The sequence below is a fragment of the Pieris napi genome, chromosome 11, assembly GCF_905475465.1.
Source record: "Pieris napi chromosome 11, ilPieNapi1.2, whole genome shotgun sequence".
Taxonomy (NCBI): Eukaryota; Metazoa; Arthropoda; class Insecta; order Lepidoptera; family Pieridae; genus Pieris; species Pieris napi.
This window is the reverse complement of record NC_062244.1, coordinates 7933205-7953743: the sequence shown is the minus strand read 5'-3', so window position 1 is coordinate 7953743 and position 20539 is coordinate 7933205. Positions and strand designations below refer to the sequence as shown.

At 33.2% G+C, this 20539-nt stretch overlaps 1 protein-coding gene across 1 annotated transcript in view; it reads right to left on the bottom strand.

Moving 5' to 3' along the window:
* Positions 1-20539, bottom strand: part of LOC125053874 (katanin p60 ATPase-containing subunit A-like 1) — a 34968-nt gene that overhangs the window by 9342 nt on the left and 5087 nt on the right. Inside the window, exon 2 of the mRNA XM_047655468.1 lies at positions 8239-8344. Within this exon, the coding sequence (XP_047511424.1) occupies positions 8239-8344 (106 nt within the window). The remainder of the gene's footprint in view (positions 1-8238; positions 8345-20539) is intronic.

Genomic DNA, 20539 nt, shown 5'->3' with positions numbered 1-20539 from the left:
CAACCAAATACAATAATTGTTTCGCCAGTAATCCTGGGTATGAACGTTATAAATTCTTAACATCTAGCAGTACCGTAGGTTCGATTGTAGCTTAAGTGTCCATTTTCCAATAAATTTACGGCGTTTTCTTTATATAGATTCCGTTTTAGTTTTACAAAAAGATATAAAAGGTTAATCCCATATGCAAATATTATATCTGGTCTGGCCAAATATATTGGTGCTCAGTGTGAAACGTGGAAGGTCACCAAAGACATCTCGCACCGACTCCAAGTCTTTGTCAACCACTGTCTTTGCCGTATTCTGGGCATCTACTGGCCCAAGAAGATCTCTAACAACCAACTTTGGGAGCGCTACCGAGAAACCCCGATTAGCCAGCAGATCAAGCGACGCAAATGGTAATGCATAGGCCATACAGTCCGAAGGGATTCCAAGCAGGCGCTATCTGGAACCCGCAAGGAAAGCGGAAGCGTGGCCATCCCAGGCAAACCTCTTTTTTTTTTTTTTCTCCAACTAGTTGCAGAGCCGATAGGACTTGGAGCGAGGTGAAATACGAGGCTCAAGACCAAACGCGATAGAGACTCACTATGGCACACCCTCTGCCCCATCTAGGGGTATAATTAATTCCTTATCTAAACTTCTTATTTATTTCCGGTCTTTTATTAAGGGAGTTTAAAAACGGTTAAATTGAACTTCATCTTGTGTGACCCACTCGAGTTAGAATACAGTGTGCTGTGCATTCAATACGGTACAAATAATCTTAAATCTAGCCTTACATAGATATTAGGGTCAAGAGTGCTCACTGATGCTGATGCCTACACCTGTCAAGTGCCTATTGAAACTTTCGAGGAAAGTCGTAGAGTCACCCACGCTTATAAAGTAGTTTATCGTAAGACATTCGTAAACACGAAACTTTTAATGTTTTTTAAAAACAGAGCTGTAACCGACGACTGATGACGAACTGCCTATATTCCAGATATAACAGAAAGGTCGTGTCTGGGGTTCTGCGCCGTAACTCTGCAACTAGTGATTACAATGAGAGTATACGCACGATGCCAAGTTTTAGCGAGGTTTAAACGAAACCAAATTGTATTCGTTTTTACAACAAACTCCCAAGCGAAATTAGAGAATTATCACTGAATAAATTCAAAGCTAAACGTTAAACGTAAATTAATCAATAGAGCTTTTTATAAATTTAACGAATATTGAAATGATCCTAATCCTTGGGATTGATTTGCTCCAGTTCAAACAATTTGTATGACTCAAAACTTAGCGATTAAAAAGAGTGGCGGGGACTTTCTTGCCAGTTCTTCTTGCCTTGACTTGCGAACTGGTAGTAAATGTAAATTTAGAATTAATTTAACTTCTTTTCTGATGTTCATAAGTGTACTAGTTTACCTATATGAATATAGTTTGAGTTTGATATTGAGACAACAAAAACGACAGATTGGTCGGCTATTGGTATTGGAAGTTACACAGTACCGGTATAGTTATAAACTTGTATAGCTTGTATATATAAGAAACCGTTTGTACACTTAGTATTACTAACGCAGCACCTAAAATTATCATGAAATTTTATAAATTATAGTCATTATATGAAAACATTAAACAAGGAAAGATTTTTTGAAATTTTTCCTTTCTCGAGATATAAATGTGGAATCATAATTATGTTTGGATTTTTCTAGATAGTATTTTGAATTTCCCATTCCTATTCGCATTAGGTTTTAAAAAGTGCACCACAGTTCGTTTATGCTTACTTATGAGATGCTTTAATTACTCAATTTTTATAGCCCAGTAAAAACTAAGACACTAAGAAGTAAAGACTTGAGTAAACATCTCGCGTGTACGAATATTTGTTAAGCAAGAAATAAATTGCAAGTGATTGTGTGGGAGAGTGGAATGCTATTAAATCAAGCGCAAAATGTTCATTATGCCGACATTACCATTAAATAATGGAGCGGTTGACATTATTGGAACGTGCTATTTTTGCTTGTAGAACACGTTTCCGTAAAACTGATATGGATTGACGAACTCTGCTTATTGTAATTTAATAAATCTTCCACTTAAAATATTCGTATTATATTATTATACTAGCAGACCTGCCAAGCGTTGCTGTGGCTAAGGTTTTTGTTATATTACATAGTAGTAAACTATTCTAGGGAAACGGTAGGAGAACACCAGTCATGGGGACCATCATGCTTTATTGCTGGTTATGCCATTAAATTGTAGTTTATGTGAAACGTTGGTACTTTCAACACAGCGCCATCTGTTAGAATTGTGACTATCAAATAAAAAACAAATATTTTGCAATAAAATAATATTGCGAGTATAAATTGAGATGAAAGCTATCCTATCTTTTAAGTTACATCAAACTGCACACGGTGTGCAAATTTGATTGAAATCGGTTCAGTAGTTTAGGAGTCCATAACGGACAAACAACGTAACGCGTAATTTATATATATTAACCATATAAACATGAAATACAAAATCTTTCATTTAAGTTTCTCAACGCTTTACGAACACGTGAAAGTAAATAAAATTTAGCAAAATATTTTATTGTAAGCAAAGTTATTTGTTAATAGTATGTAAAGTGGCTTTATTATTATTAATCGAACCTAGAATTCAGTTGACCGTATTTAATTTATGATTTCGAAGGCACTTTTATGTGTCTGATAAAATAATAAGAAAAGAAGACATACAGTCACTATGATTAGAAAGAATAGATAATCTGACCTCCAAGTTTGTTTTATTAATTCGACGGCAATTTATTGCAAAAAGTTTAATTGAAAACATATAACGGTACATGAGCTATTAAATTTAGTAAAAGTTTTTAGTTATTAAGTTAGTTTAGTTAAAGTAATAAGAACTATTCCAAGCAACATTGGCACAATGGTCTTATCGCCATTGCTATCAGCACTTTGCAAACATTGACAGGAGCTAAATCAAACCATGTTAACGAATGAAGAATATATCGACTTCAATAATCTTCACTGCATACTCCATTGTGTTAACGTGTAATGTTTAGGAACGCTAAAATATATTTAAAAATAGTAGTACTGACGCTTGGTTTGTGATTAACGCTTAGCAATCTCGTGCGGATTGGATGGTATTTTTTTGAAGTTATACTTTTAGCGCGTTAGGGAAAAATGATGAGACAACATTTTTACAATGCGCACAATATCGTCACAAAAATCCGACACCCTGAAGTTAGCATAGTCAACATTTTAAAATAAAAAATGTACATTTCTTTAACTATGAAGAAATATTTTTTTTGTGATAATTAAATAAACTTAAATTATTTAGATAATGCATTATAATAAAACTTTATTAAATACCTTTTTTCCAATGGTTAGAGTCGTTTTTTCTACAAACGTACAAAAAGGCGAAAGACAAAAATGGGCAGGAGGCTCATCTGATGTTAAATGATCGATGTTAAGGGCTCGCGAGTGCGTTGCCGGCTTTTTAAGGTCCCTAACCAACAATACCTAACCGACTAAGAACCTACAATAGAAATATTTCTATAATATATCCAAATACCAATAACTAGTTATTGCTACGTCATAGACAATTCTATGGAAGTCAACGTTTTTAGTTGACAAAGTTTTAGTAGTAATTTATTTATTTACACTTCGTTACATTTATATAAAATCAAATAACATAACACGTAAAGATTATAAGGTATGCAACGGGCGGCCTAATCGCTCACAAGCGATCTCTTCCAGGCAACCCTAGTATAAAAAAAAGAAATATGATGAGTAAAAGTGTATAACCAAATCTTATAAAAACAAATACGGATGGTAGCAATTACTATTCGTTGTTGAATAGATACTAGGCGAAGGACAGACTACCTGACAAAGTTCATTATACGTACTACCCTTGGTAACAAAACATGCATGATTCATGTCTTACTCCTAGATATTCGTGTTCTTTTATCCATATCGCAATAGTACAACAAGAACAAAAGAACAGCGCCATTATCCAAGTATCTATGCCGTATGTATATGCTAGCTCCACACTCACGACGTATTACCTTTTTTCTAAGCATGGCAAATTTTAAATAAACATTGTAACTTCTGAGGCTTTTGTAAGAGATTTAAAAACATTTTACCAGAGCAACAGAAACCTATTTGCTTCTTCATAAATTTCAAAATTCTTGGGTGGCTGATAACAGAGCCTATCATTAGCGATGTTGCTACATTACTTTATTTTCGAGTCAATTATAAATATAACGTCTTCTTAGTACAATACAGTGAAAGTTTAAACAAAGCTTTACAAACATCCGGACAGTGAATCCATGACAGTAATAATATTACGTATTTTTACTGTCAAATTACTGCTACATCCAATTCTGCGTATAACAGATGAATGTTGAGAACAGGAAAACCAGATGAAACACCGACAAAAGTCTGTCTTGTACATTCTATATATTGCCACTTTTTATACCTTTTCTCTTACATTCGAGTGTGTTTTTAATTGTTGTTTAAATAAAACATCGATTGTTCAATTGAGTTGTCCTTAAGAGCATTAAACTTTGAGAAATAACATTTGTTTTCAAATTAAAATTACTACCTTTTTTACTTGACTGTAGGCAATTATGCCTAGCAATCTGTCATCGCGAAAGCTCAATTTACGTGTATTAAGTGTACAATGATTGATTGCAGTATGCATTTATTATTAACCTTTCTAACATGTTACAGTAGAACATCTTTAAGCCGTACCTGGATAAATCGAAAGCCTCCAAAAAACTCGGAGTGAAAACCCTTAAGTTTGTTCCCTTCCCTTCATACCCTAAAACTTCCATTACACGAAATCTCGTAAACGAACACAGCAATGTTTTGTTTGACAACCTTGACAACTTGATAATTAAAAACTTATTAAGTCTTTAGTTCGTAAATAAGTTATAGACTTTAAGGATTTTCCAATGAAAGCCACTATTGTTTCTTAATTATACTGTAATATAATAACTTAAAATTTGTAACAATAAATCTTAATTAACTTGACAAAGTGTAATCAAAATCCTTCATATTTTTTATATGAAGGGGCAAGGGGTCCGATGTTAAGTGATACCGCCCGCCCATAGACACTGATATTGGCAGAGGGCTCGCAAGTGCGTTGCCGGCCTTTTAAAAATTGGTAAGCTCCTTTCTTGAAGGACCCTAAGTAGAATTGGTTCCACATAGAAGTAGTGCGGCAGAAACAGCCTTAATAAACGCTCAGTTGTGCAACGTCGGACGTCGAGGTGATACGGGTGAAATTTCGTATTCCATAAGTCGAAAACTCTAAAAACTCGAATATTTTGGCATCTCCCTTGATGTTCAAGTTACAGAGGTTCTTCTGTATTACAAATATGTTAAAGCTTTTTATAACTGACCAAGAGGTAGATAAGATCTAATAAACATCGAAATATCACCAAAGACAATTACGATGCGTGCGCGCCTAATGTTTTTAAAGGTATAAATCAGTTAGGTACGGTTATTATTTTATGATCGTTATAAAATACATCTTCTGAACCGGAAATTGTACGTCGTGAACGTTTACGGTGTGTATAAAAGGATGTAATCAAAATTGTATAGTCATTTTCGAATTACGGTACCTATTAGAAATCAACTTTACAATAATGCATTTTGGTTTTTGTGGATATCAATTTACGTCGAACAAAAAACCTTTTTTGAAAGATTCTGGGTTTCTGTGCAACTTTTTTTACAAGGTATGTTAACTTTAGTAAAGCATGAAATAGACATGTACATATAGATAGGTAGGCAATTCTTTGTATTTGTATGTTTTACTGTCTTCTTCTGGACTGGAATTTAGAAGCTAAACATGAGATAGAAGCAAACTGACTATCTCGGTTCTATTTAGATAGGAAACCAAAACTAAACCTATTTAACCTACGCTTAACCAAGTGCGGACGTAGCATAAGATTTGAGATAAGGCCGCGGTACAAGGTGGTGCACGATCGAGATTGGAAAGTGGTTATCTGATCTCGACTGTACCAACGTCGTGACCGAAACGGAAAGTTCGTCCCTTACTGACATTTCCACGCACCTTTCAACATAATAGCATAATTTTTAAAGCAAAAATTATGGCTCTTAATAAGTCATAAACAGAGTGATTTTCACATACGTATATTAAACGGTGTGATTGTGAATCTAAACCACACAGGGCTCCACCCAAACGCATACAAAAAAAATCATTGACATCGGTCCAGCCGTTTAAGAGGAGTTCAGTGACAGGCACACGTACAGTAGAATTATATATATACTAGTGGACCCGACAGACGTTGTCCTGCATAATATTTCAAGCGATTAGTAAAGCAAAGTATGAAAGTACCGACTGCAGCGCCATCTGGCGGGCTGATTTATGAATCTAAACCATTCCCAGATCCCCTTGAACACACACAAAAAATTTCATCAAAATCGGTCCAGTCGTTTGAGAGAAGTTCAGTGACATACACACTCACAGAAGAATTATATATATAAAGATGTAAGCTATCCTATCTTGTAAATTAGATCAAACTGCACACGGTGTGCAAATTTGATTGAAATCGGTAAAGTAATTTGAGTCCATAGCGGACAAACACCGTAACGCGTAATTTATATATATTAAGATTTTAAAGTCCTCTAGTAAAATAAATATTGACTGAAATAAAAAATATAATAAGCCTTCGAAACATTACGTGCATAAAAAAACATTTGAAATATAGAGCGTGGCATATAAAGGCATGAAGATTTTACATGAAAAATGTGATCTTCATGTGGTGGCTGGCGGGATCACTTAAGATTAGATTTGCAACAGTGATGACTTTTAAATTTTCCCCGGAACGCTACTTGGCTCGAAAGTGTCTAAAATCGATTTCAGATTATATTTCTATCAGGTAAAGGCAATGCAAACACATCAATGTGTGATCCCCATAGCATTTGTGAATTACATTACTTGGAAGATAATCAGTCACTGAAGTGAAAACTGTAAATGCGCTGAACCTCCAGACATTGAAATGGTGTAATTTAAGATGCATTGTCCGCAATTCGCTGTACGTATAAAATGTTTTATGACGTCCCAAGAATCAGGCCCAATTGTTCTTATTAATGAATCAATTATACTGTGGTGTCGCACTTCACACGCCTATATGGGTGGAGTGATAAACTATTGTTCTGTTAAAGGATGAATTTAAAGGGGCCAAGGATGAACGCAAAAGTAGACAATAACATTTGTCTTTCCATCAAGTCCACCTAAATACCAATCGTATTTTCATACATTCAACACTTTGTTGCAAAAATGAATGCAAATTAAAATAATGAGGGGAAACTGTGGCAAATACTACATATGGGCTGAGATTTTGTACAAGTTTAATGGATTTAAAAAACTATTTTTCTTGTAACCAAAGCATGTATGGAGTATGCATATTTTCAAGATTAAAATAGCAATGCATAAACAGTAATTATCGTGTCGAGTACTGCGAAATCAATCGATAAAATAATGCGTCAGATATTTACTCAACAATCAAAATCAATTAGATTAAAGTCATTATAATGTTTTTCTTTCCAAAAACGTGATACCAAACATAATTTTACTTTCACATATTATTTTTCTTTTGATAATCCTAAATTCGATATAGTATTTTTAAGCCTTACTTCACAAGGATAAATAATATTTCTTTAAAAAATTTATGAAAAATGGTTCTACCATTGAGTTCCGTGGTTACTCAATGCCATTTTCCAGAACAACTGTTCGTCATCATCAATAACCGTCAGGACTTTGACCTTTGAAGAGGATAAAAATAAACACAGACAACGATCGCATTAACAAATCATAGTAATTTAGACCAATTAGATGTATGTTTCATAAAGTCTTTAGTACACGTCGTACATATGTAAAGGTCGATATATATTTCTGTATAAACCTGTTTGATTTTCCAAGGACGTACCAATGTTAAAAAAAAATAGTAAAAGCGTAACGCGTATTACTAAATTGTTTACGGTTAAACATAATTTTTTTGTCAATTCAACAACCTAAGGAGTTTCAGATTGTAACGTTTTGGTGTAAGTGATTCAGCGTTTTATTTTGTACTTTTTTATGTAATGGGAAGCAAACGGGCTCACCTGATGTTAAGTGATGCCGCAGTCCATGGATACTCACATTGCCAGAAGGCTCGCAAGTGCGTTGCCGGCCTTTCAAGAATTGGTACGCTTTTTTCTTGAAGGACCCTAAGACCCTGGTTCGGAAATACTTCAGTGTACTTACTTCCACCGAGCGGTGTAATGGGTTTATCTCCCTCATGCTGGAACATCTGGACAGTGGCCACAGTCCCTTTCAGCTGCTCGTACTCACGGGCCATTTGACGTTGGACCTGGAAACAAATTACATATTAGCTTACCAATAAAATATCATTCAAGATATTAGTTACCTTGTCGTATAACATGTAATAATAATGTACAACTATCGTCAGGGTCAGAAGCCATTCATTCGAACTTGTAACTAACTTGGTTACGAACTTTTAGTACGCCTACAAAGGCGAAACGAATCACGCACATGGGCTGTAATCATAATTAGACCAGTGCCGATAATTTTTGAAACCAAAAAAAATTACAGTAGGATAAAACCCATTAGAAAAGGAGGGGAATATGATCAAAATGAAAGGAAAAATAAATTACGGTCGATCTGAGGTCGGGAAGGGTAGGGGGGGGAGTTTTAAGGGTAAAAAACGGTTTATCTCGATTTCCGGCAAAACTAAAAGTCCTATCGAAGAAAGTTAAATGGCAAAGTTGTAGGTAATAAAAAGATCTAAAACTTTTGTATTCACACATTTTTCACATAACCTCAAAATTTATGTGAAAAATTCAAAAAACCAAGTTTTTGGTTTTTAATTTTTATCTTTAACAAAAATAATTTTTTTTTAACGAAATTTGGTGAAAACTTACCTTTCTATGTCCCAAATACGCTGTAATTTATTTGATTAAAAATATTTATTTGTTCACCTTATTTTGAATTAATATCGAAAAAACACCCTAATTTTCAATCGAAAATTCTGACGTCAAAATTTCAGTTTTTTTCAAAAAGTTGGTGTGCTTTCAGTTCATTGAAATCTCTACTTTCCTATGGTAAAAAAATATATATATATTACCATAGTAAATCTTCTCAGAAAACGCAAAAAATCGAATGCAGTAACGCCCAGACCTGTCATCCCCTTCCTTACTTCTCTATGAAATACGAAAATTTTAGCCCATCTAAAGGCTAAATTTTTTTTTAGGTCACTCAGGTATATATAAGTTATCTTAAAATAGTAATAAATAGGCATCTGATTATAATTTAAAGAAGATTCATAGAGAAGTAGGGAAGGGGATGACAGGTCTGGGCGTTACTGCATACGATTTTTTGCGTTTTCTGAGAAGATTTACTATGGTAATATATATATATTTTTTTACCATAGGAAAGTAGAGATTTCAATGAACTGAAAGCACACCAACTTTTTGAAAAAAGCTGAAATTTTGACGTCAGAATTTTCGATTGAAAATTAGGGTGTTTTTTCGATATTAATTCAAAATAAGGTGAACAAATAAATATTTTTAATCAAATAAATTACAGCGTATTTGGGACATAGAAAGGTAAGTTTTCACCAAATTTCGTTAAAAAAAAAATATTTTTGTTAAAGATAAAAATTAAAAACCAAAAACTTGGTTTTTTGAATTTTTCACATAAATTTTGAGGTTATGTGAAAAATGTGTGAATACAAAAGTTTTAGATCTTTTTATTACCTACAACTTTGCCATTTAACTTTCTTCGATAGGACTTTTAGTTTTGCCGGAAATCGAGATAAACCGTTTTTTACCCTTAAAACTCCCCCCCCTACCCCTTCCCGACCTCAGATCGACCGTAATTTATTTTTCCTTTCATTTTGATCATATTCCCCTCCTTTTCTAATGGGTTTCATCCTACTGTAATTTTTTTCACTTTTTATTTATTTTAAAGGCTATCTGCACTGGTCTAAATACTAAATTAGTAACAACAATTTAACGTTACACAAGCAAGGGCCTACCATTTGTTACGCACTAACCGCAGGTTAATTTACTGAATATTAGAGCTGCACCTTTATATGTAGTAAACGCACATTACTGCTGTATCGAAACTAAGCAGCATTTCATAGGCTTAGCTAAAAAGCAACGAAGTTTAAGTATAAGTAAGGAAAATGCAAACTTTTGTGCAAACATCTCCGTTAAATGATGCCATATTTATACCGTGTACAGAGCAGTGTAGACCTGGCTTCAGCGTGACTCTTATCCCAGAGGTCGTAGGTTCGATTCCCGGCTTTGCATCAATGGACTTTCAATCTATTTGCGCATTTAACATTCGCTCGAACGGCCTATTTGCCTTAGAGCCAAAACGTACGCGTGTGTCAAGCACAGGAGGCTGATCACCTACTTGCCTACTTGTTAGACAAATTATCATGAAACAGATACAGAAACAGAAATCTGAGACTCAAGCGGGCCATAGACGGACCGCAGGTTGCAGTCAAGACAGACTGCAATATACGGTCGCCGCACGGCGATCTGCAGTTTCCATACTAAATTCATATTGGCAATACACGGACCGCTCGAGCATTTCCTGAGCAAACCTCATATTGCAGTCCGTCTTGACTGCAACATGCGGTCCGTCTATGGCCCGCTCTAGACGTAAAAAGATTGTAGCGCAACTGATTTATATATATAGATATTATTTATTTATATATCGTATGCGATACGAATACTCGAGGTAAATATCAAAGATTGTACTAATGTTAATGATTCAAAAATATTTATTACGCTTATCAATCGTCATTTAACTGTTACATTATGAGACGCCAAGCAGTCTGTTCTCAAAGCATCAATAGTACTCTGGGTATAAAAAAGTGTACTTGTTAAACTCATTAAAATTCATTTTGTGTGTGGGTGGAACAATGATTAAAGTCAAGTTAAGACAAAAAACGGTGTATAGCACAACCCTCTTATGAAGCATTGTTTAAAAAAGCTTAACACAAAATTTTACGAAACGAGAAAAAAACTAATAATTATTTTTGTACTTGCTTACAACAAATAATTATATTCAACCGAAAATTTAATTAAATTTTAAATAGCACATGTTTTTTGTTTTCGTATCAAATTCCAAAGATCACGTCTTCAGTTCTTAATATTGTTATGTAATACATTTTAATTTAATTCCGTTTTAATTAAATTACCCACGAAATAGTTTATTAAGTATATATTTTGACGTGATAACGTCTTTAAAATCGTTTTAGTCGGGTGACATGTTCAGAAACTTGTGTCACACCAAAACCTCACGAGCGCGATCGCAGGTATAACGAGAGAGAGACGGACCGATCTCCCGTCTCATCTCGAGCGCTGCCAGTCATTCCGTGAATGTATGAAGAAAAATGTATATCATAGTCGAATAAGTAAACTTGTCATTTTACACCCGAAATTTATCATCAAAAGTGTGAATAAAACGATAGATGTAATTTAAAATTTGAAAAAATTGTTATCTTCATTAATTCCTTACTTCCCAAAAACTTATATCACCAATAAGACGTTATCACGTAAACATCTCGATCGTAAACCTACTTTACAAACAACCAATATTTATGAATCTATTCTGACGTTTAATAGGATGCAAGGTCACGATGATAAATAAAACGAGGTTAATAAAAAACAATATAATTGCTTCGCGCATTTCACAAACGAATTCAATTCAAAGGCTTTTTCATTTCCCTAATCACCGTATGCAAGTGTAACAGCCTCATAAAAGCACACAATGGTTCAAAATAAACAGAGTGAAATGTTGCTATTGTTTAAATTTCTCGGAGAGTGCCCACATGAGCCTTGAGGAAAAGTGAAATTTGATCTCCCACATGATTAAAAAATTACACAATCAACCGCCCACTATTCTACTGATGAGAAGGTGTTAATTGATCATAAAAATACATAGTGCACAACAAAATTTAAATATATAATTAGAATATTTAAAATAAATAAATAAAACAGTGGCATTACGACCTTTTTAGGTCTGGGCCTCAGATTTCTGTATCTGTTTCATGATAATTTGTCAATCTAATAGGCAAGTATGTGATCAGCCTTCTCTGCTTGACACATGCCGTCAACTTTATGGGTCTAAGGCAATCGGTTTGCTCACGATGTTTTCCTTCACGGATCATGCGAATGTTTAAAGCGCACATAGAAATAAAGTCCATTGGTGCACTCCCGGGGATCGAACCTACGTGATGAGAGACGCATGCTTCAAGTCACTAGGCTAACACTGCTCTGAATATTTATTTATTCTAAATCCAAACGGCAGTTAAATAGCAAGCACTACTAGTCTCTTAGATTATTAAAGTTGTAATTTATCACCATAAGGCATGCCGCAGCATTTGTTTTATTAATACTATTGTGGTAAGACTTTGTATCTACTAAAAGCAGTTATCATTATGTTTCGATATCTGCCTAAAAATAAACATAATATTTACGTTTTTTTAAACATTCGCACGAACGGTGAAGGAAAACATCGTCAGGAAACTGGCTTGCCTTACACCCAAAAAGTCGACGGCGTGTAGATTGACAAATGATCATGAAACAGATACAGAAATCTGAGACCTAGACCTAAAAAACGTTGTTATGCCACTGATTTATATTTTATTTTTTATTTAAATGGTAAATGAAATAATTTTTATTTACACAAATACAGTATTTACAATTTTCTTAACCTATAAAGTAATAATAAAAATAATTGAAAATAATTAATTATTTTTTATTTACATTTACGTGCAAAGTCAAATCATTTATTTCAATTAGACCATCTAAAATGGCACTTTTGAACGTCAAAAAAATATATATAAAGAAGATTCTAGTTGCCCCTTCCAAAAGGTAGTTTCGTGTGGAGAAGAATGGGCAAGAAACTCCACACTTACTCTTTTAAAATAGGTTAACAATATTTTGTTACATTTGTTAAATAATTATATGTGAAGACAATGTACTCTTAGCATAAACTACTATACTAAAAAAGTTAGTATACATGTTCCTCACATATTTACAAATATCGAAACCGTAGAATATGCACATTTTTGTTCATATTAAACACCATCACTTGTCTCGTTAAACACGCCTCAAAAACCTACATAACAACAGAAAGACCACGGCCTCAATGTTGGTATTTATGTAAACTGTAACGAGTACTTCAATGTATCGCGTTAGCATAACGCAATATACAGTATACACGTTTACTTAAGACCGCACAATCCAATTGTAAATCGTCTTCCTACTCGCTACAATCGTATTATGCAATATTACGACTCCTTAATACAAGATGAATAGAACAAAGTTTACCATTGAATATGTATCTAATGTACGTAGCACTGTACGAGAATCTTTAATTTATCTATGGTTTTTATAGCAATACAATCGTCAGATTACATCTAAGACAAATAAATTGTAAGCTTAGTAGCCTAGTAATTAGTATACCCATTTTAACATGGATTTTTCCAAAGACAAATGATTGTTAGACATACGTAAGTGAAGCGTTACGATTTTTTTTAAAAAGTGTAGGAAAATTTTGCCTAAAGATGAAAGACAAAGGGATATTGCGATCATGATATTTGGTTTACAAATTCGAACAAAATTTTGAATGGCGTACAATTTTTACTTTACCAGAAAGGCTATTCTAATTAAAACCCTTGGTACTTTAATTAGGAGCGAATTACTCCGACAGACGAATAACCTTCGGAAAAAATAATAGTAATATATGGGGTTCGGGGACATTGCGTAAACATGAAGCATTTCACCTGATTTGTGAAACACCTTGACCGAAATACTTAGGATTAACATATTATCGCAATTAAATCTACCCACATACTAAGTATTATGCGGGCTAATAAACTGTAGGCCTTCCGTAATTCTAATCGCCATTGAATAACTTAATAGCCCGGTTTCAATTACACGCACAAACAGACATAGACAAGTTATTTAAATTTTCAACTTCCAACAATTATGTACTATTAACTTTTTTTTTAAAGACGCAGTGTAGTTTTTTAATTGCAATTCCTTTTTGTTGTAAAATATATAAATACTATTTCGGTACGGTGTTATCACGGCCTTTCTAACTGCAGAATCATTTTGGTGTTACGCTTCTAAAACGACTTTTCAAACCTTGCGTCGTCTGCGTGGTCAGATAAGACCAACATAAAAAAACGTAGATTGTTATCGTTTAATTGTGACAAGCTCATGATAAAGCTACTATTAAGAATTATGCATGACATGGTACTTATGTACATCATGCACCTAATGATTATGAAGTAGCTTACATGACAATCCATTTATTTATTTAAAAATGCGTGTGTTATGAGTTTTTTACATTCTGAGGCGTAAAAATAGTTATGAAAACCGATCTACAAGTAAAAAACGTGTACACGCGTAATTACGTTTATCGCATTTGCATTAAGTAATTAGACTCCATATGCTTCATATATCGCCTACATAAAGGTCAATGACATCGCCTAATGCTACTACAATAGAACAAACGAAATGCTTTGGCGACAATCCAGCCGCTAAATCAGACTAGGTGACCTAACTAGGACCTTTCTTCTAACAAAACGATTGATCTTTGATTTACTACTCTTAAGCCCCATCCACACGCTTGCCAAACAATGGCAAACAGCCAACAGCAAACAGCAAACACGGACGTGTGGATGGGTGTTTGTCGTTGTTTGCCTGTTTGTGTTTGTGTTGGGCAGTGTTCGGCATCGGTGTCGGTTTATCTTGCCAGATCAAAGGATGTTTGGCAAACAGTTTGCAACGTATCCACACGTTTGGCTGCGATCAGTATGCGCGCGAGCTTGCGGGAGGCGGACGTATTTACTTGATACACTTTTTCGTTGGCGCGCAAAGCGTAAAAAATGTCTGATTGGTCAGCACCTACGATTTTGACATTTTGGAGGCTTATCAAAATTAGCTCATTAAATTTTTCTTCTATAAATTGTCTGAAACGAATAAAAACTTTTAAGTAAAATTAAAATAGGTCTAAAGCAGTACCTTGTACGATTTCTATGTATTTTAATCATCAACCATCGTCTTTACTTTCTACTTTTTTTCCTTTTTTCTTTCTCTTGCTTTAATTTATAATAAAAATATGTCAACCCGAAAGTAATAGCTGCCACAAGCTCGTCGTCCGCCATGTTTGCCGATTGGGAATGTTATGAACGTTCGCCAAGCATGTGGATGGCTGTTTGTGTTGGGTGATTGTGGTTGGTGTTTGGTATTTCGTTTGCTGTTTGCGGTGTTTGTGACAAACAGCCAGCGTGTGGATGCCCCATTAGACCTACCCGTATGAAATGTCTAGCTCTAAATTAAGATACAAAAATAACAATTTCTAATTTAATATTTCTTAATTAATTTAATTGTTTTGGAAGATTATTCAGTTATATTTTCTCATTGTAGTTTTTTAATTTGGAGTTTTAAGATCACATATTAAGAAACATTATATACAAAAAAGCAGTGAAAGAATATGTACCACCTCCTGTATACACAATATACAATAGTAAGCTATTATAGTGTGTATTACCTATATCTACGAGCAAGAATATATTTAAATAAACTGGAGTTAAACCCGCAATGTCCAGAGTTGATTAATCTAATTGAAGTATATATGATTATTTATTTATTTATTCCTCAGTTAATAGGAGATACTTATAAGTAAAAATGTTGCTAACAAATACGTAAAAGTAATAAGACACATTAAAAGCTATCACAGAATATAAATCATACATTTTAATAGGAAATTAATAGAAAGTTAAATACACTGTTAATCGTTAATTGGGTAACTGCCAAATTTTTTACCACATAGTTATGATAATAATATAACAAGTAATAGTATAATCTTAAAAAAAAGAAGTAAAGCAACAATTAACGTATTAGAAAAATCTGAATCCGAGTAGATTGAGAAAGATATTTAATTAGTATGAATATATACAGAATACATATTATTATTTCAACGTTTCCGTTTCCGGAATTCAGTTTTATATATATTTTAATGAAAATAGTAATTTTCATAGAAAAGAATCGCTAGATGTTGCCATATAGAGCCATTACTCCTCATATTGCCAAATATTTAAGAATTTTAACTACATATAGTCTTATAAAATCAAATATCGTCAGGTACTTACATTATTTTACTTTAACATAAGCAAATCTTGTATGAAAACCATTGATATATAAAAAACCCAAGATGCACAATCAACGTCTAAAAAACGTCCTCAAAAAATGAGCGCAACATTCTAAATTGTGCGTTCATTTCAAATAGTCTCGCGTCAAATAAGTGGAGTCGATGTTATTTATTTGTGTTTTTTTTTTATAAATAAATTTATGTACTTTTGAACTTTTTTGTGTGTAGTTTTTGACAAATATATTTACGCTTTATAAAGTGTAGGTCAGGAGGTAGCCAATTTAACTTTATTTTTTAATTTAAAGAAAAAACTTTTTAACCGGATTAAAGTTATGTATTATTATAAATTTACAACTATTTAACATCCAACACCTTTTGTCTTTAGTCACCGTGACCACGAACGCTGTAAAGCACCCGAAAAGTCGGATAAATTTAAAATTATGTTAAATAGTTGTAAATAAAAAAGTTATGTTCGACTCCACTCCATACCTTGTCCTACCGACCACGGTCAGTCGTAAAATTTGATTGCTTTAAGTACGTATACACTGCGTTGTAATAACAACTTTAAGCAATTCGCGTAAGGTTGATTTTGCAATAATATATGCTTGTGACATATACTGTTATAGACATACTTTTATAGAAAGGGACAGAAATAGTGTTTCGGGACACTTTCGAGCGTTACTTTTATTCGAGACTGTGCATCTTGGGTTTTTTGTATATCAATGATGAAAACAAAAGAAAGCTTAATCTTTCTAAAGTGAAATAATAACGAAAACATTCATTAGATTTTTCGTAATATTTGAAAGATTTTTAAATGAAAATTGAATTACTTCAACTTCACCTATGTGCCAAGAAATCTCACATATGCGCTAATAATATGAACTGTATATTAGTTATATTATATCACATATTACAGGGTTTATCTGCATATATTTATGGTATGTTAAGTAATTCCCGACGTATCAAGGAGCTAACTGCCAAGCCGTTAGGAACGAGATCAATAATATAGACAGTTTATTGAGTGTAACTTATTTCGTATATTTAGAATAAACAGAAATTGTTAAGAACTGTAGATAATCAAAATAAGAACTAAATAACATGAAACAGAACTTTCACAAGCTTTTTGTCTTAGCTTTCCATAAGGCTAATGTCTTATTAAAATATAATAATTGTTTATAACTGTTTTAATTGTTTGTTGTTCTTTTCTTAATGTTTTAGTTATTGTATATCTTATGTGGTTATTTTTAATAGGACGTTCAAAAGTTAATGCCCTCCTTATTACTAAATAATTAGTACTGATTTTAGCGAAGTATTATATAAATAAGTATAATATTTAACATAATGCATCTAAACAAATGCGTTTAATATGAACAACGCATAATCCGGAAAATACCTCAAACAAACATACTGAAATAGAACGAGAGCCGAGCAATCAGCAATTTTCAGTTTATTATTCTCAAACATCGAACATTCCACAAGATACATTTCCTGGCCGTTATTCACGGGACTAAGTTGTTGAACCTTCTAAAAAATAAACATAAAGTTCAACAGCGTCATACTTTGGTTGTAGTTAAAAATAATTTTCTCGAAGAAATTCAAACATCGAAATACTTCTTTTAGCTATCTTAAAACTTAAAACATTTATAGACTTGTATTTGACATGATATTTATGTTTTTACTATAGCCCATTCTATACTTCTAAAGTGCTTTTGTTCTAGCTCTAGTTAAAAACCAGTTCCTAAGCACACTCGCAGTCATGATAAAAGGCGGTAAGATGCAATCATTTAGTTTTTTTGTATTTTGCTATAAAATCGGAGAAAGTTTCAGATAATCACTTCGTCACTCGTGTCATACTTTATTAGAGAAATAATGAAAATTACTGATTATTTAGAGATAAAATAATTCGCGTGTGACGTTCGTGATAATATGCAAAATACATAATTGGCACCACGCAAACACCGCAGCGGAAATAGTAATTATAGTAAAAGTTTATTTAATGATAATTGTCATTAATTTGATCGAAGGTAATATAGAAAAGTTTAATCATACGTGCAATAATAATTAAGATAACTAATAAAGGCAAAAACACAATAGTTCTATAATAATATTTATTGAGATTCAGGCTGATAATGAAGAACATGAGAATGTAAACCATTCAGTGTCACCATGTCCAAAATTCGTTGCGAATTACGATTCGCCGCGTTTAAACTGAAAAGCGGAGAAAGCTGGAAGAAACTCTTATTATCTATACGCAAAATGATCGAAAATACAGTAAGAGACATAGTGTCTTCCTATACTGAATATTTAGTGTAAATTTAATGTTCTCTACAGACTATATACTTAATCCGTTATCTATATACAAGCAATAATTCAAATATTTCACCAAGAAACCCGAAACAAACACTTATATGAACTGATGTATCTAAGACTCAACTTTTTAGTTTCACTGTATTCGTGTAAATTGAAAACAATTTCTAATTACCGAAAAATATTCGAATGATCACTTAACGGTTAATTAAAATGTAAAAACCATGACATTTGTTTCAGTAAGAAACTGGTTTCTCACGTTTTTATTCAGGTCAACCGTTCAGTAAAACGTATGTTATAAAAAAAACTATCAACACCTACACCCTGCGTACGTTGAACTGCAAACCGCTTATGGAACGAGGAACGATACATCGCGAGAAGCGTGGAGGAAAAAACTAAAGAACCTTCTTTAATTAAAGAGAATGTATCTTTTTGTATGTGTTTTACAGGTAAATGCTTTTTAATATTTTGGTAAAATGATACTTCAGCTTGGGTTTTTAGGTTATAGACAAAATAACCAAATCAACATTAGTAAATAAAGATTTTTATTAAAAATTAAGAACCAATTCGACTTAGGGTCCTTCAAGAAAAGAGCGTACCAATTCTTGAAAGGCTGGCAACGCACTTGCGAGCCTTCTGGCATTGTGAGTGTCCATGGGCGGCGGTATCACTTAACATCAGGTGAGCCTCCTGCCCGTTTGCCTCCCATTACATAAAAAAAAATTATTAAACAAATTTTGTGTGAAGACTAGCTTTAGATCAAATTTGTCAGAACTGTATTTTGTTATGAATAAAGTTTATGAGTTTAACACACACAAATTAACAAAAAAATATATAGTAGTGCGCAGTATTAAAAAGTTTTTCACTAACATAGAACAAACGCGTTAACATGAATAAGTATTTAAATAAATCTTCTGTTGTTTTTGTCTCGTTCAATAGATAACATTTTTTGTTAGGTGAGTGATCCCAAGTGAGGATGTCTCTGTGTAAACTGATGAAAGAGGTGACTATTTAAGCTCATATTGGTGTGACTTTTGTGTCTAACGGTTTGTTCATTACTTTGTCAATTAGAAAGTAATATGCCTAATATTCTTATATTTGAGGCTTACAATTATGTACAAGACTGTAAGGTTCAAAGTCTTCGTCACAATACAGTATTAGTATAGAAGAAAATGGCTTGACAGATCTTGAAATAACATTGCGGAACAATTCATGTTATCTAGATTGTCTGACGTTTCCGACATGTACAGGAAATATTGACACTATAGAAATGTGTTGTATTTGATAAATAAACATTTGTAACAACGCTTGGTAGTAATTAATGGTACTAACATAATGAATTAGGATAATGTGCTCTTGCCAACCTTTATTGCTTTATCTACTAAAGTGGTGGACCAGAGGAACTCGAGAAGCTGTCATTCTTATGTTTTCCTGTCGAGTTTTATTATTAAACCTGTGCGAGGTATGCTGCAGTTCACGGTTGTATACAAAAAGCGGTAAATACGTTCATTACTTGTTAGATACGGCGGTAGCAACGGCCCTTCTCACTAGGGTTGGCTATCGTGAATTTAAAAATAAGATCTACCCTTTTTCGGTTAATATAAAACTAAACAGACTGCTGCATTAACTGTGTTTTTCAAGGTCAAATTAAGGTAATTATTTACTTTGTCAGGGTGTCTCTGGATAAAGATCTCTCTCATTAAGTGTTTCTTGAACTTTAAATTGTTTAAATTTACAATAATGCTGATATGACTGGAGGCTGATCACTGCTACTTGCCTATTAAATTTAAAAATGATCATGAAACAGATTCAGAAATCCGAGGCCAAGACCTAAAGAGGTTGTAGCGCCACAGTTTTTTTTTAATGCTGATATTGAAACCTTTGGAGTTTATAAGACTAGCACTTTTATGCAAAGAGATGGAACGAGAGATGAAATGAGATATGAACAAAATATATTTTCGATTTTCAGTGGATAGATAAGTTAATATAATGTCAGAGTTTTTTCGTATTTTGATTTGTTTTTACGCAACCCTGCACTTTAAGTAGATCGACTACATTT